This window comes from Oncorhynchus masou, chromosome 14 (assembly GCF_036934945.1).
Source record: "Oncorhynchus masou masou isolate Uvic2021 chromosome 14, UVic_Omas_1.1, whole genome shotgun sequence".
NCBI lineage: Eukaryota > Metazoa > Chordata > Actinopteri > Salmoniformes > Salmonidae > Oncorhynchus > Oncorhynchus masou.
Window position 1 is genome coordinate 35,787,248 of NC_088225.1, and position 23,446 is coordinate 35,810,693.

Genomic DNA, 23,446 nt, shown 5'->3' on the forward strand with positions numbered 1-23,446 from the left:
AGGATGTGACTCCATAGACAACAGAACCTAGTAAATAGTCTCAGGATGTGACTCTCCCATAGACAACAGAACCTAGTAAATAGTCTCAGGATGTGACTCCATAGACAACAGAACCTAGTAAATAGTCTCAGGGTGTGACTCTCCCATAGACAACAGAACCTAGTAAATAGTCTCAGGGTGTGACTCTCCCATAGACAGCACACAACACAGTAAAGGGTTTAAATATCAAAAGGCTAGGATTCTATCTGGATGTGTTTTGTCAGCTATGTACCTTTGAAAGGCAACGTTCCTGCTCTTCCCTGGAGCCTCGCATTCACAGTAAACTCTACATATGTCGACTCCATCTGGAGGTTATTTTAAATGGAGCGAAGCTGACGAAGAGCGATGGAATTAAATCCCAGACCTTATTCTCCATAATCAACAGAACATAGTAATTCCTTTTAAATGGCACGAAGTTGACAAAGCACAATGGGATTAAATTCCAGACCTTATTCTCCATTGACAACAGAACATAGTAATTCCTTTTAAATGGCACGAAGCTGACAAAGCACAATGGGATTAAATCCCAGACCTTATTCTCCATAATCAACAGAACATAGTAATTCCTTTTAAATGGCACGAAGCTGACAAAGCACAATGGGATTAAATCCCAGGCCTTATTCTCCATAATCAACAGAACATAGTAATTCCTTTTAAATGGCACGAAGCTGACAAAGCACAATGGGATTAAATCCCAGGCCTTATTCTCCATTGACAAATCAACATAGTACATAATGAAAAGACTTAGCAAACACTTGTGGAGGACAAAGCCTAGGACAGATTGTTTGGGGAGTCTGCCAGAAGAGTTTCAAAGAACTTTTTGAAGAAAGGGATATTGTTAACGACAAAGAGAGCTGCTGGAATTAAATCTGGATGAATGGGACTGGATGAAAAACACTGAATTTCAGACTGGAAAAGTGTGTGTGTAAGACAGAGAGAGAGAGTCACACACCCACACACTCGATGCAACAAGGTTCACTTTCAAAGGCCGCCTCTGATTCTGCTCTTTTCGTCTTTTCTGTCTCTGTCTCTCTCTCTCTCTCTCTCTCTCTCTCTGAGCTGATCCTGGACCTGTCTAAAGGTAACTTCTACAACTATAGTATCTAGTAAACACGTCTGGAAGTTAATCACTAATGGAACAGGTTGATGTAATGGACCTAGTTATGGGTTCATTAGTCAATTGATGGTCGTTATGGGTTCATTAGTTAATTGATGGTCGTTATGGGTTCATTAGTTAATTGATGGTCGTTATGGGTTCATTAGTCAATTGATGGTCGTTATGGGTTCATTAGTTAATTGATGGTCGTTATGGAGGTTCGTTAAACGGTAACAGCTCTGTCTGTCATCCCTGTAGGATGTGATCGTTCCTCTCTCTCTCAGTGGGCACACACACACGGGGCCTGGCACAGTTACCATATAACCACACAACCAACGGTCCTCTGGCAGTCTCTATGGGGGTGCCACAGGGTTCAATTCTCGGACCGACTCTTTTCTCTGTATATATCAATGATGTTGCTCTTGCTGCGGGCGATTCCCTGATCCCCCTCTACGCAGACGACACCATTCTGTATACTTCCGGCCCTTCCTTGGACACTGCGCTATCTAACCTCCAAACGAGCTTCAATGCCATACAACACTCCTTCCGGACTCATATCAAACATCTAAACTCTCCTTCCAGACTCATATCAAACATCTAAACTCTCCTTCCAGACTCATATCAAACATCTAAACTCTCCTTCCAGACTCATATCAAACATCTGAACTCTCCTTCCGGACTCATATCAAACATCTCCAATCTAAATTCAAATCTAGAGTCGGCTTTCTATTCCGCAACAAAGCCTCCTTCACTCATGCTTACCCTAGTAAAACTGACTATCCTACCGATCCTCAACTTCGGCGATGTCATCTACAAAATAGCTTCCAACACTCTACTCAGCAAACTGGATGCAGTTTATCACAGTGCCATCCGTTTTGTTACTAAAGCACCTTATACCACCCACCACTGCGACCTGTATGCTCTAGTCGGCTGGCCCTCGCTACATATTCGTCGCCAGACTCCAGGTCATCTACAAGTCCATGCTAGTTAAAGCTCCGCCTTATCTCAGTTCACTGGTCACGATGGCAACTCCCACCCGTAGCACGCGCTCCAGCAGGTGTATCTCACTGATCATCCCTAAAGCCAACACCTCATTTGGCCGCCTTTTGTTCCAGTTCTCTGCTGCCTGTGACTGGAACGAATTGCAAAAATCACTGAAGTTGGAGACTTTTTTCTCCCTCACCAACTTCAAACATCTGCTATCTGAGCAGCTAACCGATCGCTGCAGCTGTACATAGTCTATCAGTAAATAGCCCACCCAATTTTACCTACCTCATTCCCATTCTGTTTATATTTATTTACTTTTCTGCTCTTTTGCAAACCAATATCTCTACCTGTACATGACCATCTGATCATTTATCACTCCAGTGTTAATCTGCTAAATTGTAATTATTCACCTACCTCCTCATGCCTTTTGCACACAATTTATATAGACTCTCTTTTTTTCTACTGTGTTATTGACTTGTTAATTGTTTACTCCATGTGTAACTCTGTGTTGTCTGTTCACACTGCTCTGCTCTATCTTGGCCAGGTCACAGGTGCAAATGAGAACTTGTTCTCAACTAGCCTACCTGGTTAAATAAAGGTGTTCTCAACTAGCCTACCTGGTTAAATAAAGGTGTTCTCAACTAGCCTACCTGGTTAAATAAAGGTGTTCTCAACTAGCCTACCTGGTTAAATAAAGGTGTTCTCAACTAGCCTACCTGGTTAAATAAAGGTGTTCTCAACTAGCCTACCTGGTTAAATAAAGGTGTTCTCAACTGGCCTACCTGGTTAAATAAAGGTGTTCTCAACTAGCCTACCTGGTTAAATAAAGGTGTTCTCAACTAGCCTACCTGGTTAAATAAAGGTGTTCTCAACTAGCCTACCTGGTTAAATAAAGGTGTTCTCAACTAGCCTACCTGGTTAAATAAAGGTGTTCTCAACTAGCCTACCTGGTTAAATAAAGGTGAAATAAACATAAATAAATAAGGATGACGACCGTCATGAAAATACACAGTCATAACAGTTTTTGTGGAACGAACAGCTGACTGGAGACGGGATGGTGGGGAACTTGTGCGGTTGAGTCCGTTTCTGTCGTAACAACGTGATGAAACAACGTGATGAAACATTGTTGCTCCTACTGACCTGATATTGACTACACTATCTACCTACTCCACTCTCCTTACTGACCTGATATTGACACTATCTACCTACTCCACTCTCCTCACTGACCTGATATTGACACTATCTACCTACTCCACTCTCCTCACTGACCTGATATTGACTACACTATCTACCTACTCCACTCTCCTCACTGACCTGATATTGACTACACTATCTACCTACTCCACTCTCCTCACTGACCTGATATTGACACTATCTACCTACTCCACTCTCCTCACTGACCTGATATTGACTACACTATCTACCTACTCCACTCTCCTCACTGACCTGATATTGACTACACTATCTACCTACTCCACTCTCCTCACTGACCTGATATTGACTACACTATCTACCTACTCCACTCTCCTCACTGACCTGATATTGACTACACTATCTACCTATTCCACTCTCCTCACTGACCTGATATTGACTACACTATCTACCTACTCCACTCTCCGCACTGACCTGATATTGACTACACTATCTACCTACTCCACTCTCCTCACTGACCTGATATTGACTACACTATCTACCTACTACACTCTCCTCACTGACCTGATATTGACTACACTATCTACCTACTCCACTCTCCTCACTGACCTGATATTGACTACACTATCTACCTACTCCACTCTCCTCACTGACCTGTGAGCGAGCGGCCGCGTTCCGGTTGGAGCGAGCGGCCGCATCTACACATCTACACTTCGGTCCGCAGGTAGTATAACTTTTTATAACTTTTCATTACATTTCGTTATAGTACAACGGTTTGATTTGTCTAATCTTAGCAATTTCTTCTTAGCCAGCTACATAGCCGTCCTTGTATCAACGACAATTGCATAATTATCGTATTTCGTCGTCCTAACGTATCTGCCCAACAGCTAGCTAAGCAGCTAGCTAAGCAGCTAAGCAGCTAGCTAACATCCACTGTCCACTAGCACTGTAGTAACTATTACACTCAATTGAACGACTCGATTAGCGTAGTGTCAGCTAGCTACATAGTTGTCTTCGTATCCAAGATAATTGTGCAGTTTAGAGTGTGTAGACTTAGAGTGATTATCTTAATTTACCGAGGTTAGCTAGCCAGCTATTTGTCGTCCTTAACGTAGGAAATGCTGCTAGCTAGCTAGCCAACAGCTAGCCAACCTCTACCGAATTGAACTCCAACTACCCGGTCAACATTCCGCGTCGTTCCACAGGTAGTATCACATTTTCATTTCACTTCATTACAGTACAACGGTTTGATTTGTTTGATCGTAGCTAGCCAGCTACATAGCCGTCTTTGTATCTAAGACAATTGTGTAGTCTAGAGCGATTTTCTAGGTTAGCTTTCTAGGTTAGCTGGCCAGCTATTGTCGTTCTTCTACTGTTTGAATAGCAGCACCGTAGTAACTATTACAGTACAACGGTTTGTTTTGTTTGATCGTAGCTAGCTAGATACATAGCCGTCTTTGTATCTAAGACAATTGTGTAGCCTAGAGCGATTTTCTAGGTTAGCCAGCCAGCTATTGTCGTTCTTTTAAGTAACGGAACGCAATCAACCTTGCTAGCTAGCCAGCTAGCCCCGAATAGCAGCACTGTAGAAACTATTACACTCGACGGAACGACTTGATTAGTGTAGTGTCAACATCGCAGCCACTACCAGCTAGCCTACTCCAGCAGTACTGTTTCATTTCAATCATTTTAGTCAATAAGATTCTTGCTACGTAAGCTTAACTTTCTGAACATTCGAGACGTGTAGTCCACTTGTCATTCCAATCTCCTTTGCATTAGCGTAGCCTCTTCTGTACCCTGTTAACTATGTGTCTATCTATCCCTGTTCTCTCCTCTCTGCACAGACCATACAAACGCTCCACACCGCGTGGCCGCGGCCACCCTAATCTGGTGGTCCCAGCGCGCACGACCCACGTGGAGTTCCTGGTCTCCGGTAGCCTCTGGAACTGCCGATCTGCGGCCAACAAGGCAGAGTTCATCTCAGCCTATGCCTCCCTCCAGTCCCTCGACTTCCTGGCACTGACGGAAACATGGATCACCACAGATAACACTGCTACTCCTACTGCTCTCTCTTCGTCCACCCACGTGTTCTCGCACACCCCGAGAGCTTCTGGTCAGCGGGGTGGTGGCACCGGGATCCTCATCTCTCCCAAGTGGTCATTCTCTCTCTCTCCCCTTACCCATCTATCTATCGCCTCCTTTGAATTCCATGCTGTCACAGTTACCAGCCCTTTCAAGCTTAACATTCTTATCATTTATCGCCCTCCAGGTTCCCTCGGAGAGTTCATCAATGAGCTTGATGCCTTGATAAGCTCCTTTCCTGAGGACGGCTCACCTCTCACAGTCCTGGGCGACTTTAACCTCCCCACGTCTACCTTTGACTCATTCCTCTCTGCCTCCTTCTTTCCACTCCTCTCCTCTTTTGACCTCACCCTCTCACCTTCCCCCCTACTCACAAGGCAGGCAATACGCTCGACCTCATCTTTACTAGATGCTGTTCTTCCACTAACCTCACTGCAACTCCCCTCCAAGTCTCCGACCACTACCTTGTATCCTTTTCCCTCTCGCTCTCATCCAACACTTCCCACACTGCCCCTACTCGGATGGTATCGCGCCGTCCCAACCTTCGCTCTCTCTCCCCCGCTACTCTTTCCTCTTCCATCCTTTCATCTCTTCCCTCTGCTCATACCTTCTCCAACCTTTCTCCTGACTCTGCCTCCTCAACCCTCCTCTCTTCCCTTTCTGCATCCTTTGACTCTCTATGTCCCCTATCCTCCAGGCCGGCTCGGTCCTCCCCTCCCGCTCCGTGGCTCGATGACTCATTGCGAGCTCACAGAACAGAGCTCCGGGCAGCCGAGCGGAAATGGAGGAAAACCCGCCTCCCTGCGGACCTGGCATCCTTTCACTCCCTCCTCTCTACATTTTCCTCCTCTGTCTCTGCTGCTAAAGCCACTTTCTACCACTCTAAAGTCCAAGCATCTGCCTCTAACCCTAGGAAGCTCTTTGCCACCTTCTCCTCCCTTCTGAATCCTCCTCCCCCTCCCCCCTCCTCCCTCTCTGCAGATGACTTCGTCAACCATTTTGAAAAGAAGGTCGACGACATCCGATCCTCGTTTGCTAAGTCAAACGACACCGCTGGTTCTGCTCACACTGCCCTTCCCTGTGCTCTGACCTCTTTCTCCCCTCTCTCTCCAGATGAAATCTCGCTTCTTGTGACGGCCGGCCGCCCAACAACCTGCCCGCTCGACCCTATCCCCTCCTCTCTCCTCCAGACCATTTCCGGGGACCTTCTCCCTTACCTCACCTCGCTCATCAACTCATCCCTGACCGCTGGCTACGTCCCTTCCGTCTTCAAGAGAGCGAGAGTTGCACCCCTTCTGAAGAAACCTACACTCGATCCCTCCGATGTCAACAACTACAGACCAGTATCCCTTCTTTCTTTTCTCTCCAAAACTCTTGAACGTGCCGTCCTTGGCCAGCTCTCCCTCTATCTCTCTCAGAATGACCTTCTTGATCCAAATCAGTCAGGTTTCAAGACTAGTCATTCAACTGAGACTGCTCTTCTCTGCATCACGGAGGCGCTCCGCACTGCTAAAGCTAACTCTCTCTCCTCTGCTCTCATCCTTCTAGACCTATCGGCTGCCTTCGATACTGTGAACCATCAGATCCTCCTCTCCACCCTCTCCGAGTTGGGCATCTCCGGCGCGGCCCACGCTTGGATTGCGTCCTACCTGACAGGTCGCTCCTACCAGGTGGCGTGGCGAGAATCTGTCTCCTCGCCACGCGCTCTCACCACTGGTGTCCCCCAGGGCTCTGTTCTAGGCCCTCTCCTATTCTCGCTATACACCAAGTCACTTGGCTCTGTCATAACCTCACATGGTCTCTCCTATCATTGCTATGCAGACGACACACAATTAATCTTCTCCTTTCCCCCTTCTGATGACCAGGTGGCGAATCGCATCTCTGCATGTCTGGCAGACATATCAGTGTGGATGACGGATCACCACCTCAAGCTGAACCTCGGCAAGACGGAGCTGCTCTTCCTCCCGGGGAAGGACTGCCCGTTCCATGATCTCGCCATCACGGTTGACAACTCCATTGTGTCCTCCTCCCAGAGCGCTAAGAACCTTGGCGTGATCCTGGACAACACCCTGTCGTTCTCAACCAACATCATGGCGGTGGCCCGTTCCTGTAGGTTCATGCTCTACAACATCCGCAGAGTACGACCCTGCCTCACACAGGAAGCGGCGCAGGTCCTAATCCAGGCACTTGTCATCTCCCGTCTGGATTACTGCAACTCGCTGTTGGCTGGGCTCCCTGCCTGTGCCATTAAACCCCTACAACTCATCCAGAACGCCGCAGCCCGTCTGGTGTTCAACCTTCCCAAGTTCTCTCACGTCACCCCGCTCCTCCGCTCTCTCCACTGGCTTCCAGTTGAAGCTCGCATCCGCTACAAGACCATGGTGCTTGCCTACGGAGCTGTGAGGGGAACGGCACCGCAGTACCTCCAGGCTCTGATCAGGCCCTACACCCAAGCAAGGGCACTGCGTTCATCCACCTCTGGCCTGCTCGCCTCCCTACCATTGAGGAAGTACAGTTCCCGCTCAGCCCAGTCAAAACTGTTCGCTGCTCTGGCCCCCCAATGGTGGAACAAACTCCCTCACGACGCCAGGACAGCGGAGTCAATCACCACCTTCCGGAGACACCTGAAACCCCACCTCTTCAAGGAATACCTAGGATAGGATAAGTAATCCTTCTCACCCCCCCCCCCCCCCCCCCTAATGACTTAGATGCACTATTGTAAAGTGGCTGTTCCACTGGATGTCAGAAGGTGAATTCACCAATTTGTAAGTCGCTCTGGATAAGAGCGTCTGCTAAATGACTTAAATGTAAATGTAAATGATATTGACTACACTATCTACCTACTCCACTCTCCTCACTGACCTGATATTGACTACACTATCTACCTACTCCACTCTCCTCACTGACCTGATATTGACTACACTATCTACCTACTCCACTCTCCTCACTGACCTGATATTGACTACACTATCTACCTACTCCACTCTCCTCACTGACCTGATATTGACTACACTATCTACCTACTCCACTCTCCTCACTGACCTGATATTGACTACACTATCTACCTACTCCACTCTCCTCACTGACCTGATATTGACTACACTATCTACCTACTCCACTCTCCTCACTGACCTGATATTGACTACACTATCTACCTACTCCACTCTTCTCACTGACCTGATATTGACTACACTATCTACCTACTCCACTCTCCTCACTGACCTGATATTGACTACACTATCTACCTACTCCACTCTCCTCACTGACCTGATATTGGCTACACTATCTACCTACTCCCCTCTCCTCACTGATCTGATATTGACTACACTATCTAGCTACTTCCCTCTCCTCACTGATCTGATATTGACTACATTATCTAGCTACTTCCCTCTCTTTACAGCTGGAGAGCAATGCTCAGCAAGCGGGAGCGAAGGACACTGTCCCCTTGTTGTTGTGTTGCCATCTTGCAGCTCAAACTGTCCCCGCTGTGTAGTCGACTGTATCATGGTGACATCCAGATGGTGACGACCAATACTACACGCTGCTATCCCATTGGAAAGGAAATCAAGGGGGATGGAACCAATCAAGGTTGATGTAACCTATCAAGGGGGATGGAACCAATCAAGGGGGATGGAACCAATCAAGGTTGATGTAACCTATCAAGTGGGATGGAACCAATCAAGGTTGATGTAACCTATCAAGTGGGATGGAACCAATCAAGTGGGATGGAACCAATCAAGTGGGATGGAACCAATCAAGTGGGATGGAACCAATCAAGTGGGATGGAACCAATCAAGGGGGATGGAACCAATCAAGTGGGATGGAACCAATCAAGTGGGATGGAACCAATCAAGTGGGATGGAACCAATCAAGTGGGATGGAACTCACGTCGGCAAGTACCTGGATAAAACACCGTTCCACTGGTCATTTACACCGGCTGGTATCTCAGCTGCGTGACATACAGCACCAGTCAAACGTTTGGACAAACCTACTCATTCAAGGGTTTTTCTTTGTTTTTACTATTTTCTACCTTGTGGAATAATAGTGAAGACATGAAAACGATGAAATAACACCTATGGAATCTCGTAGTAACCACCACATGGTGTAATGAAAGCGTCAAGCCGTGGTGTAACTCTGTTGCTGGAGTTACACCACAGTTTGGGGTTTTATTTGGAGATTGGGTTGATAGTATTATGTTCCAATGTGTATTTTTCTCATGTTCTAATGTGATTTCTTATGTTCTAATGTGTATTTTTCTCATGTTCTAATGTGTATTCTCATGTTCTATTGTGTATTCTCGTGTTATCATGTTCTAATGTGTATTCACATGTTCTAATGTGTATTCTCATGTTCTAATGTGTATTCTCATGTTGTCGTGTTCGAATGTGTATTCTCATGTTGTCATGTTCTAATGTGTATTCTCCTGTTCTAATGTATATTCTCATGTTGTCATGTTCTAATGTGTATTCTCATGTTACAATGTGTATTCTCATGTTCTAATGTGTATTCTCATGTTACAATGTGTATTCTCATGTTACAATGTGTATTCTCATGTTCTAATGTATATTCTCATGTTACAATGTGTATTCTCATGTTCTAATGTATATTCTCATGTTGTCATGTTCTAATGTGTATTCTTGTGTTTTCATGTTCTAATGTGTATTCTCATGTTCTAATGTGTATTCTCGTGTTCTAATGTGTATTCTCATGTTCTAATGTGCATTATCATGGGCTAATGTGTATTCTCATGTTCTAATGTGTATTCTCACGTGTATTCTCATGTTCTAATGTGTATTCTTATGTTCTAATGTGTATTCTCCTGTTCTAATGTATATTCTGTTGTTGTCATGTTCTAATGTATATTCTGATGTTGTCATGTTCTAATGTGTATTCTCATGTTCTAATGTGTATTCTCATGTTCTAATGTGTATTCTCACGTGTATTCTTGTGTTCTAATGTGTATTCTCACGTGTATTCTCATGTTCTAATGTGTATTCTTATGTTCTAATGTGTATTCTCCTGTTCTAATGTATATTCTGTTGTTGTCATGTTCTAATGTATATTCTGATGTTGTCATGTTCTAATGTGTATTCTCATGTTCTAATGTGTATTCTCATGTTCTAATGTGTATTCTCATGTTCTAATGTGTATTCTCATGTTCTAATGTGTATTCTCATGTTGTCATGTTCTAATGTGTATTCTCATGTTCTAATGTGTATTCTCCTGTTCTAATGTATATTCTGATGTTGTCATGTTCTAATGTGTATTCTCATGTTCTAATGTGTATTCTCATGTTCTAATGTGTATTCTCGTGTTATCATGTTCTAATGTGTATTCTCATGTTCTAATGTGTATTCTCATGTTCTAATGTATATTCTCATGTTGTCATGTTCTAATGTGTATTCTCATGTTCTAATGTGTATTCTCACGTGTATTCTCATGTTCTAATGTGTATTCTTATGTTCTAATGTGTATTCTCCTGTTCTAATGTATATTCTGTTGTTGTCATGTTCTAATGTATATTCTGATGTTGTCATGTTCTAATGTGTATTCTCATGTTCTAATGTGTATTCTCATGTTCTAATGTGTATTCTCATGTTCTAATGTGTATGCTCATGTTGTCATGTTCTAATGTGTATTCTCATGTTCTAATGTGTATTCTCATGTTCTAATGTGTATTCTCATGTTCTATTGTGTATTCTCGTGTTATCATGTTCTAATGTGTATTCTCATGTTCTAATGTGTATTCTCATGTTCAAATGTGTATTCTCATGTTGTCGTGTTCTAATGTATATTCTCATGTTGTCATGTTCTAATGTGTATTCTCCTGTTCTAATGTATATTCTCATGTTGTCATGTTCTAATGTGTATTCTCATGTTACAATGTGAATTATCATGTTCTAATGTGTATTCTCATGTTACAATGTGTATTCTCATGTAACAAGGTGTATTCTCATGTTCTAATGTATATTCTCATGTTGTCATGTTCTAATGTGTATTCTTGTGTTATCATGTTCTAATGTGTATTCTCATGTTCTAATGTGTATTCTCATGTTCTAATGTGTATTCTCATGGTCTAATGTGTATTCTCATGTTCTAATGTGTATTCTCATGTTCTAATGTGTATTCTCATGTTCTCATGTGTATTCTCATGTTCTAATGTGTATTCCCATGTTCTAATGTGTATTCTCATGTTCTCATGTGTATTCCCATGTTCTAATGTGTATTCTCATGTTCTAATGTGTATTCTCATGTTCTAATGTGTATTCTCATGTTCTAATGTGTATTCCCATGTTCTAATGTGTATTCTCATGTTCTAATGTGTATTCTCATGTTCTAATGTGTATTCTCATGTTCTAATGTGTATTCTCATGTTCTAATGTGTATTCTCATGTTCTAATGTGTATTCTCATGTTCTAATGTGTATTCTCATGTTCTCATGTGTATTCTCATGTTCTAATGTGTATTCTCATGTTCTCATGTGTATTCTCATGTTCTAATGTGTATTCTCATGTTATAATTTGTATTAGTTTCCCAGACACAGATTAAGCCTATACTCATGGTCTAAAAAGCACTTTCAATGGAGATTTTCTATTGAGAATGTGTTTCAGTCCAAGACTAGACTTAATGTTGGGGCTGCTGAGTGGCACAGTGGTCTAAGACACTGCATCTCAGTGCACGAGGCATCACTACAGTCCCTGGTTTGAATCCAGGCTGCATCACATCCGGCTGTGATTGGGAGTCCCATATTGCAGAGCACAATTGGCCCAGCGTCGTCCGGGTTTGGCCGGGTTAGGCCGTTTAGTAAATAAGAATTAGTTCTTAACTGACTTGCCTAGTTAAATAAAGGTTAAATACATTTTTTAAATTTATAAATGAAAAGGGCTCCCAGTGCATTCAATCCTGCCCCCATCACCAGACACCCCAATGCCACCAAACTTTAGTCCGGTTTGCGGTTGATGGCTTCAGCGAGGTCAGAAGTGGATACCCGCGCAAAGGAAGTTTTTTTAAAGAGCCGCTGAAGGTGTGTAAATCCCCAAGGACACTACTTCACTGTCGGAAGGTGATATTCCAGTGGCAAGATGGAAGACCCAGGAAGACCAGTATCCACAGCTGCAGGAGACTGCCGGAGCCCCAGTCTGTCAGAGGCTGCCTACAGCGCGCCGCCAGCACACACACACACACACACACACACACACACACACACACACACACACACACACATAAAACACACACACACACACACAAAGCACAAACACACACACAAAGACGCATACATACACACCCTGCCTGCTTGCCTGGCAGATAACATAGGACAGCTGTGTGTGGAGTACTGCCAGCCTACCAGCCCAGAGAGAGGAGAGAACACTGGGTTCCCACTAAATGGCCAAGCTGCAAAGTCCAAATTGTTTGTACCCTCAAAAATTATAAAAAAAACATAAATAAGCTTTTTGGTCTTAATTTAAAGTTAGGGTTAGGCATAAGGTTAGCAGAGTGGTTATGGTCAGGGTTAGGCATAAGGTTAGCAGAGTGGTTATGATTAGGGTTAGGCATAAGGTTAGCAGAGTGGTTATGGTCAGGGTTAGGCATAAGGTTAGCAGAGTGGTTATGATTAGGGTCAGGGTTAGGCATAATGTTAGCAGAGTGGTTATGGTTAGGGTTAGGCATAAGGTTAGTAGTGTGGTTATGGTTAGGGTTAGGCATAAGGTTAGCAGAGTGGTTAGGGTTAGGCATAAGGTTAGTAGTGTGGTTATGGTCGGGGTTAGGCATAAGGTTAGCAGTGTGGTTATGGTTAGGGTCGGGGTTAGGCATAAGGTTAGCAGAGTGGTTAGGGTCAGGGTTAGGCATAAGGTTAGCAGAGTGGTTAGGGTCGGGGTTAGGCATAAGGTTAGCAGAGTGGTTAGGGTCGGGGTTAGGCATAAGGTTAGCAGTGTGGTTATGGTTAGGGTCAGGGTTAGGCATAAGGTTAGTAGTGTGGTTATGGTTAGGGTTAGGCATAAGGTTAGCAGTGTGGTTATGGTTAGGGTCGGGGTTAGGCATAAGGTTAGCAGAGTGGTTAGGGTCGGGGTTAGGCATAAGGTTAGTAGAGTGGTTAGGGTCAGGGTTAGGCATAAGGTTAGCAGAGTGGTTAGGGTCGGGGTTAGGCATAAGGTTAGCAGTGTGGTTATGGTTAGGGTCAGGGTTAGGCATAAGGTTAGTAGTGTGGTTATGGTTAGGGTCAGGGTTAGGCATAAGGTTAGCAGAGTGGTTATGGTTAGGGTTAGGCATAAGGTTAGCAGAGTGGTTATGGTCAGGGTTAGGCATAAGGTTAGTAGAGTGGTTAGGGTCAGGGTTAGGCATAAGGTTAGCAGAGTGGTTAGGGTCGGGGTTAGGCATAAGGTTAGCAGTGTGGTTATGGTTAGGGTCAGGGTTAGGCATAAGGTTAGTAGTGTGGTTATGGTTAGGGTCAGGGTTAGGCATAAGGTTAGTAGTGTGGTTAGGGTCGGGTTAGGCATAAGGTTAGCAGTGTGGTTATGGTTAGGGTTAGGCATAAGGTTAGCAGTGTGGTTAGGGTCGGGGTTAGGCATAAGGTTAGCAGTGTGGTTATGGTTAGGGTTAGGCATAAGGTTAGCAGTGTGGTTAGGGTCGGGGTTAGGCATAAGGTTAGCAGTGTGGTTATGGTTAGGGTTAGGCATAAGGTTAGTAGTGTGGTTAGGGTCGGGTTAGGCATAAGGTTAGCAGTGTGGTTATGGTTAGGGTTAGGCATAAGGTTAGCAGTGTGGTTAGGGTCGGGGTTAGGCATAAGGTTAGCAGTGTGGTTATGGTTAGGGTCGGGCTTAGGCATAAGGTTAGCAGAGTGGTTAGGGTCGGGGTTAAGCATAAGGTTAGCAGAGTGGTTATGGTTAGGGTTAGGCATAAGGTTAGTAGTGTGGTTATGGTTAGGGTTAGGCATAAGGTTAGCAGAGTGGTTATGGTCAGGGTTAGGCATAAGGTTAGCAGAGTGGCTATGATTAGGGTTAGGCATAAGGTTAGCAGTGTGGTTATGGTTAGGGTCAGGGTTAGGCATAAGGTTAGCAGAGTGGTTAGGGTCAGGGTTAGGCATAAGGTTAGCAGAGTGGTTATGATTAGGGTTAGGCATAAGGTTAGCAGTGTGGTTATGGTCAGGGTTAAGGCTTGGGTTAGGTTAGCAGTGTGGTTATGGTCAGGGTTAAGGCTTGGGTTAGGTTAGCAGTGTGGTTATGGTCAGGGTTAAGGCTTGGGTTAGGTTAGCAGTGTGGTTATGGTCAGGGTTAAGGCTTGGGTTAGGTTAGCAGTGTGGTTATGGTCAGGGTTAAGGCTTGGGTTAGGTTTGAAACAATTAGAAGGACTTGGCCAGATAGTGCTCACCAGACTACATTGGCTTTTCACAGCTCCCATAAAGCTCTGCCTGTGTGTGTGTGTGTGTGTGTGTGTGTGTGTGTGTGTGTGTGTGTGTGTGTGTGTGTGTGTGTGTGTGTGTGTGTGTGTGTGTGTGTGCGTGCGTGTGTGTGTGTGTGTGTGTTTGTCTCTCTCTCTCTCTTTCTTTCTTTCTTTCTTATCTCTCTCTCACACACACAATCTCTCTCTCTGAGAAATTTATATTCTGAGGCCACCTTTATTGTAGGACTTTAATAAAGGAAATCTGAGGAACAAAACGCTACCAAAATTCTATCAACACATCTTCTGTGCTACACGTGCAACACCAACTCTTGACCATTGCTACTCTCCGTTCTGGGATGGCTACAAGACCCTCCCCCCGCCCTCCCTTTGGCAAATCAGATCATACCTCCGTTCTGGGATGGCTACAAGGCCCTCCCCCTGCCTTCCCTTTGGCAAATCTGATCATACCTCCGTTCTGGGATGGCTACAAGGCCCTCCCCATGCCCTCCCTTTGGCAAATCAGATCATACCTCCATTCTGGGGTGGCTACAAGACCCTCCCCCACCCTCTCTGTGGCAAATCAGATCATATCTCCATTCTGGGGTGGCTACAAGACCCTCCCCCCACCCTCTCTATGACAAATCAGATCATACCTCCATTCTGCTGCTTCCCTCATATAAGCAGAAACTCAAACAGGAAGTTACCATGATAAGGACTGTTCAAAGTTGGTCTGACCAATCGGAATCTATGCTTCAAGATTGTTTTGATCATCAGAGGAAATGTTCCGGGGTTGCCTCTGAAAATAGTATCGACGTCTACACTGACTCGGTGACTGAATTCATCAGGAAGTGTATAGAGGATGTTGTTCGCACTGTGATGATTAGATTAGGCAGCATTTGTGCAAAACTGAAAGCGCGAACCACCACATTTAACCGCGGCAAGGTGACTAGGAACGTAGACGTGTACAAACAGACCAGCTATGACCCCCTGTAAGACAATAGAAGAGGCAAAATGACAGTACAGGAACAAAGTGGAGTCGCAATTCAACGGCTCAGACACAATACGTATGTGGCAGGGATCCCAGACAATCACAGATTATAAAGGGAAAGACAACCACGCTGCGGAACCTTTGTTTCTTTACCCAAGAAAGCGAAGGTAACTGAACTAAATGACTATCGCCCTTCTGTCATCATGAAGTACTTTGAGAGACTAGTTAAGGATCATATCACCTCCACCTTACCTGGCATCCTAGACCCACTACAATTCGCAATACCGCCCCAACAAATCCATGGACAAGGCAATCGACATTGCATTTCTGTTACTGTAATTTAGTTATTCCAATATGTTTTCATTAATTGAATTCCCTTAAATCTATTTTATGAGAATTTGTAAGATTCTTGTTTGCATAAAATAGACGGAGACCAGTCTTTCCAATAATAGGTAACAGAATTTATTCTCGGAGCGCGCTGCCACGTTACCACGAGCAACAGTTTATATACAATAACAATCGACATTGCACTGCACACTGACAATATCCCATCTGGACAGGAGAAATACCAACGTAAGAAATCTGTTCATCAACTACAGCTCAGTCTTCCAACACCATAGTGCCTCTCCAAGCTCATCACTAAGCTCAGGGTTCTGGGTCTGAACCCTTCCCTGTGCAACTGGGTCCTGGACTTCCTGACGGGCTGACCACCAGGTGGTGAAGGTAGACAACAACACCTCCACTACGCTGATCCTCAACATGTGCGCCCCACAGGGGTGCGTGCTCAGCCCCCTCCTGTACTCCCTGTTCACCCATGACTTCATGGCCACGCACGTCTCCAACTCAATCATCAAGTTTGTTGACGACACTATAGTGGTAGACCTGATTACCAATAGCGATGACACCATCTACGGGGAGGAGGTGAGAGCCCTGGCAGAGTGGTGACAGCAAAATAACCTCTACCTCAACATCAACCAAATGAAGGGGCTGATCGTGGACTTCAGGAGACAGCAGAGAGAGCACTCCCCCGTCCACATTGACGGGGCTGCAGTGGAGAGGGTGACAAACGTCATATTACTCAGCATGCACATCACTGTCAACCGAAATGGTCCCTTCACACAGATAGTCGGCTCAACAGCGCTTCTCCAACCTCAGAAGGCTAAAAAAAAAAAATAGTTTTGGGCCCTAAGACCCCCACAAATGTATATATATGCACCATTGAGAGCATTCTGTCAGGCTGTGTCATCGCCTAGTACGGCAATAGCATCGTCCACAACCTCAGAAATCTCCAGAGGGCGGTGCGGTCAGCCCAACACCTCATTGGGGAAACACTGACAGCCCTCCAGAACACCTACACCACCTTGTGTCACAGGAAGGCCAAGAAGATCATCAAGGACCTCAGCCAGCCGAGCCACAGCCTGTTCAACCCGCTACCATCTGGTAGTAGTAAATCAAATTAAAAATCTAATTACATTTTATTGGTCACATACAGTACACATGCGTTTAGTAGATGTTATTGCGAGTGTAGAGAAATGCTTGTGCTTCTAGTTCCAACAGCGCAGCGATATCTAACAAGTAATATCTAACAATTTCACAACAAATACCTAATACACGCAAATCTAAGTAAAGGAATGGAATGAGAATATATAAATCTGTGGATGAGCAATGTCAAAGCTGAGACTGAAAACAGCTTCTATACCCAGTCCACCAGACTGTTAAACATTCACCGCTAGCCGGTCTCCTCCGAGTACCCTGCCCTGAACAGTAGTCACTGTTTCTATCCGGCTACCCGTTACTCTACCCTGCACCTTAGAAACTGCTTTGCCCTATGTATAGAGTCATTGAACACAGGTCACTTTAGTCATGTTTACATACGGCTGGCTATACCTACCTCATATGAACTGTGTTCTAGTCTTAGACACCGTTTATATATAAAGGTGTGTATTGACAGTATGGACAGTATATGAAACGTATTTGATCTGCAGTGTGTTTCTAGCCTCAACAGTGCAGTGATAATACCTAGCAACACAAAACAACATCATCAAAAAAGTTATAAAACTAAGAAATTAAATATATATTCAAGACCCTGTCATTGCTCTGACATGTTCGTCATTTCTTTCGTTTGACATTGTGGATTATGTGCCTATTGTTATGTATAGCTTGGTATTACTGCACCGTCGGAGCTAGAAACACAAGCATTCCTCTGCACCTGTGATAACATCTGCGCAACTGTGTATGGACCAATACAATTAATTCCATTTCTGAGTCTGAGAGTAAACCTGTTGTTGAAGTGTTGTCGATGAGCTCATATGAGTTACTGCGTACCGCGGGAGATATTGACGAGGGAGTGTATGCAGCGTCCATACACGTCGCAGATCAATCAATGTGAGAATGTTGTTTTTTTATACCTTTATTTAACTAGGCAAGTCAGTTAAGAACAAATTCTTATTTTCAATGACGGCCTAGGAACAGTGGGTTAACTGCCTGTTCAGGGGCAGAACGACAGATTTGTACCTTGTCAGCTCGGGGGTTTGAACTTGCAACCTTTTGGTTCCGAGCCCAACACTAGGCTACCCTGCCGCCTGAACTAATAACTGTCTGATTGTTCTGGTCGTAATGTTCTAAACGGAGCCTATAGAAGACAGTAAACAGCAGATGTTCCCTTTCACTGTCAGCACACTTTGTTAAGAGGATGCATCATACCAACATCCTATTCTTATTTTTTAATTAACCTACTTATTGAAACGTTTTGATATAATTCCTGCAACGTGCACAGTTGAGAGAAGAGCTCGCACGTAAACATACTACCGTTTTACATCCCATTGGATCCTGTTGCATATGACAAATAAACTTAGATTTGAGTTGTGATTTCAACCCATTTATCCGATTTCAACATTCAACCGGATTTAAATAGTTCCAATGACTCATTCTGAGCGCGTCGAACTAACAGAAACGTTATCATCTCACCTGGACCGTGAATGTTCTCCTCGCAGGAGTACCAGATCCCGGTGTGGAAACGGCGGAACAGAAAGCGATCGTCTCCGGTCTCCCAGCTGTAGTGGACCTTGCTCTTGTCTGTCTCGTTCGTGCCGTTGTCGATGCAGTTGTGCCGCCGCTGTTTGCTGCAGTTGGGCTTGGGGACGCGCTGAGTGCCCTCGCACCAGTACGTCGTAATGAACGCGGTGGTGGAAAAAAACAGCGCGACCAGGTTGAGTCCAACCGAGAGCAGAGCGCGGCATTTCCGCGTGGTCTTCATAGTCTTCCGCGCACTGGGTGCGGAGAAACTGTTGCACAGCGGCTCTAAAAGTTCATAAATGACAGACGGCGGGGTTGGGTAATGGGAGAACGAAACAAAACATTGCCGAGGGAAGGGAAGGGATGGAGGCGTGCAGAGGAGAGGAGAGCGCACGAAACAGTAGTGGACTACTCCAACGGCACCCAGCAGTCTACTCCAACGGCACCCAGTCTGTAAACGGTGCTCAGAGAAGATAGACGCATCTGGGAAGGTAGATGGTTGGGTTCCCCGTCATGTTATCGTCTTTCTATCTGCGTCGGACTGTGACATCTTTGGCTCTTGTCTAGGGAAAGACCATGCCCAAGGTGTGACGTGGCTACAGTGAAATGCTCAGCCAGCCTGATCAGCTTTAATAGTACAACCCAGTCACTGCTGGCAGGGTGCGTGGCTGGCTCAGTGAGTGGTCTGTCTGTCTGTCTGTCTGTCTCTCTCCCCCTCTCTCTCTCCCATCTCTCCCTCTCTCTCTCCCTCTCCCTCTCTCCCTCTCTCTCTCTCCCTCTCTCTCCCTCTCCATCTCTCCCTCTCTCCCTCTCCCTCTCTCCCTCTCTCTCTCCCTCTCTCCCTCTCCCTCTCTCCCTCTCTCCATCTCTCCCTCTCACCATCTCACCATCTCTCCATCTCTCCCTCCCTCTATCTCTCCATCTCTCCCTCTCTCCATAAACAATACAAATTAACAGTAAACATTACACATACATAAGTTTCAAAACAATAAAGACATTACAAATGTCATATTATATTTAAACAGTGTTGTAACAATCTCCTCCTCTCTCTCTCCAGATGGTTACAGTACGTGTTAACTGATAGCAGTGATTGAGTTGCTGTTGTGACTCATGGATCTAATTAGTCATGGTTATGAGATATTGACATACTGTAGTGTAGTGTTGCTGTCCTGCTAATTCTGCCTCAACCCCTGAACTGAGGTCTGGACCTTAATACTGCAGAGTTGTGTTGCTGCCCTGCTAATCCTGCCTCAACCCCTAAACTGAGGTCTGGACCTTATTGGCACAGGGTGTGTCTGTGTGTTTCACATCATGTAGGTACTAAGCGTCTGGTAGCTACCCTCCAAACTCACTCCCTCCTTCCCTCCTTTCCAGTCTGCTGCTTCTTGGCGCAGGTCTTTGATGTCATTCCTCAAGGTTCCTGGTTTCACTACAATTTGATTCCATTTTTCACAGGCTGTTTATTGTATGATTTTAGACTCGTGAACATGGAGCTGCTGAAATACCTGTTCTGTATTGTGAAACACTCCACACTCTGTCTCTCTCCCTCCCTCTCTCTTTCTGTCTCTCTCTCTCGCTCTCTCTGTCTCTCTCTCTCTCTCTCGCTCTCTCTCTCTCTCTCGCTCTCTCTGTCTCTCTCTCTCTCGCTCTCTCTCTCTCTCTCTCGCTCTCTCTGTCTCTCTCTCCCCTCTCTCTCTCTCTCTCTCTCTCTCTCTCTCTCTCTCTCTCTCTGTCTCTATCCCCTCTCTGTCTCTATCCCCCTCTCTGTCTCTATCCCCTCTCTCTCTCTCTCTCTCTCTGTCTCTATCCCCCTCTCTGTCTCTATCCCCCTCTCTGTCTCTATCCCCCTCTCTGTCTCTATCCCCCTCTCTGTCTCTATCCCCCTCTCTGTCTCTATCCCCCTCTCTGTCTCTATCCCCCTCTCTGTCTCTATCCCCCTCTCTGTCTCTATCCCCCTCTCTGTCTCTATCCCCCTCTCTGTCTCTATCCCCTCTCTGTCTCTATCCCCCTCTCTGTCTCTATCCCCTCTCTGTCTCTATCCCCCTCTCTGTCTCTATCCCCCTCTCTGTCTCTATCCCCCTCTCTGTCTCTATCCCCCTCTCTGTCTCTATCCCCCTCTCTGTCTCTATCCCCCTCTCTGTCTCTATCCTCTCTCTGTCTCTATCCCCCTCTCTGTCTCTATCCCCCTCTCTGTCTCTATCCCCTCTCTCTCTCTCTCTCTCTCTCTGTCTCTATCCCCCTCTCTGTCTCTATCCCCCTCTCTGTCTCTATCCCCCTCTCTGTCTCTATCCCCCTCTCTGTCTCTATCCCCCTCTCTGTCTCTATCCCCCTCTCTGTCTCTATCCCCCTCTCTGTCTCTATCCCCTCTCTCTCTCTCTCTCTCTCTGTCTCTATCCCCCTCTCTGTCTCTATCCCCCTCTCTGTCTCTATCCCCCTCTCTGTCTCTATCCCCCTCTCTGTCTCTGTCTCCGTCTCCGTCTCCGTCTCTCTCTCCACCTCTCTCTCCTCTCTCTCTCCTCTCTCTCTCTCTCTCTCTCTCTCTCCCCCTCTCTCCTCTCTCTCTCTCTCCTCTCTCTCTCTCTCTCTCTCTCTCTTTCTTTCTCTTCTCTTTCTCTCTCTCTCTCTCTCTCTCTCTTCTCTTTCTCTCTTTCTTTTCTAAAGTGGTTCTCTATTTTTTCTCTCTGCAGTAGTTTATGACCTAAGGTGATGCTCCAAGTGAGAGAACAGGAGAGGGGGATAATGAGAGAGGAGGAAAGAGTAGAAGTTGTAAACTAGTGGTGGTGAGAACAGGTTGGGAGGCAGTAAACTATCCATCACCCATCAGACAGACACACACACGCACACAAACACACTAACACACGAAAAAAACACATGCACATGCACACACACGCACACAAACACACGCAAACACATGCACATGGACACACACGCACACAAACACACACACACACACACACACAAGCAGACTCACAGGCACACGCAGAGGCACACAAGCACACACTCACACACACGCACACATTTTGAGTCGCTCGTTCAAGGGAAAACGAGACAGAGGGAACACTTCTGTTATCCTGTAGTTGATCAAGGTAACAGGAACGAGACAGTTAAATTACGACGCGGCTGGCGCCCGACTCCCGGGCAGGTGGCAATGTCACCTTTCTGGCTGTCACTCTGAGTAACGCAACCCTCAGTCTCTCCACACTATCACACACACACACACACACACACACACACACACACACACACACACACACACACACACACACACACACACACACACACACACACACATGCAAGCACACTCACAGGCATATAAACCAGTCAGTGGGTAAACCAGTCAGTAGATAAACCAGTCAGTAAGTAAACCAGTCAGTAAGTAAACCAGTCAGTAGATAAACCAGTCAGTAAGTAAACCAGTCAGTAGGTAAACCAGTCAGTGGATAAACCAGTCAGTAGATAAACCAGTCAGTAGATAAACCAGTCAGTAGGTAAACCAGTCAGTGGATAAACCAGTCAGTAGATAAACCAGTCAGTAGGTAAACCAGTCAGTGGATAAACCAGTCAGTAGGTAAACCAGTCAGTGGATAAACCAGTCAGTGGGTAAACCAGTCAGTAGGTAAACCAGTCAGTGGGTAAACCAGTCAGTAGATAAACCAATCAGTAGATTAACCAGTCAGTAGGTAAACCAGTCAGTGGATAAACCAGTCAGTAGATCAACCAGTCAGTAGGTAAACCAGTCAGTGGATAAACCAGTCAGTGGGTAAACCAGTCAGTAGGTAAACCAGTCAGTGGATAAACCAGTCAGTAGATAAACCAGTCAGTAGGTAAACCAGTCAGTGGATAAACCAGTCAGTGGATAAACCAGTCAGTAGGTAAACCAGTCAGTTGGTAAACCAGTCAGTGGGTATACCAGTGCGGAGGACGTGAAGTGGGCCAGGCATTACTGAAAACATCCCGGAGGTCCTGGTACTATGCGAGACTGGAGGAGAGGTCCGGGGGACTGGAGGAGAGGTCCGGGGGAATGGAGGAGAGGTCCGGGGGAATGGAGGAGAGGTCTGGGGGAATGGAGGAGAGGTCTGGGGGAATGGAGGAGAGGTCTGGGGGAATGGAGGAGAGGTCTGGGGGAATGGAGGAGAGGTCTGGGGGAATAGAGGAGAGGTCTGGGGGACTGGAGGAGAGGTCTGGGGGACTGGAGGAGAGGTCCAGGGGAATGGAGGAGAGGTCCAGGGGAATGGAGGAGAGGTCTGGGGGAATGGAGGAGAGGTCCGGGGAATGTTGGAGAGGTCCGGGGGAATGTTGGAGAGGTCCAGGGGAATGGAGGAGAGGTCTGGGGGAATGGAGGAGAGGTCCAGGGGAATGGAGGAGAGGTCCGGGGGAATGGAGGAGAGGTCCAGGGGAATGGAGGAGAGGTCCGGGGGAATGGAGGAGAGGTCCAGGGGAATGGAGGAGAGGTCCGGGGGAATGTTGTAGAGGTCCGGGGGAATGGAGGAGAGGTCCGGGGGAATGGAGGAGAGGTCCGGGGGAATGGAGGAGAGGTCTGGGGGACTGGAGGAGAGGTCTGGGGGAATGGAGGAGAGGTCCGGGGGAATGGAGGAGAGGTCTGGGGGAATGGAGGAGAGGTCCAGGGGCAGCATCCGAGCCCGCAGGAAAACCTGAGGAGACTTAATTAGCATGAATTGGATTGCCTCGCTGTGGTTCCCTGACACCCG

The 23,446-nt window shown here is 46.0% G+C and overlaps 1 protein-coding gene across 1 annotated transcript in view; it reads right to left on the minus strand.

Annotated features, from left to right (window-relative positions):
* Positions 1-19,293, minus strand: part of gsg1l (gsg1-like) — a 47,251-nt gene extending 27,958 nt beyond the window's left edge. Inside the window, exon 1 of the mRNA XM_064985736.1 lies at positions 18,690-19,293. Coding sequence (XP_064841808.1) covers positions 18,690-18,978 — 289 coding nt within the window. The 5' untranslated portion in view covers positions 18,979-19,293. The remainder of the gene's footprint in view (positions 1-18,689) is intronic.
* Positions 19,294-23,446: the final 4,153 nt, after the last annotated feature.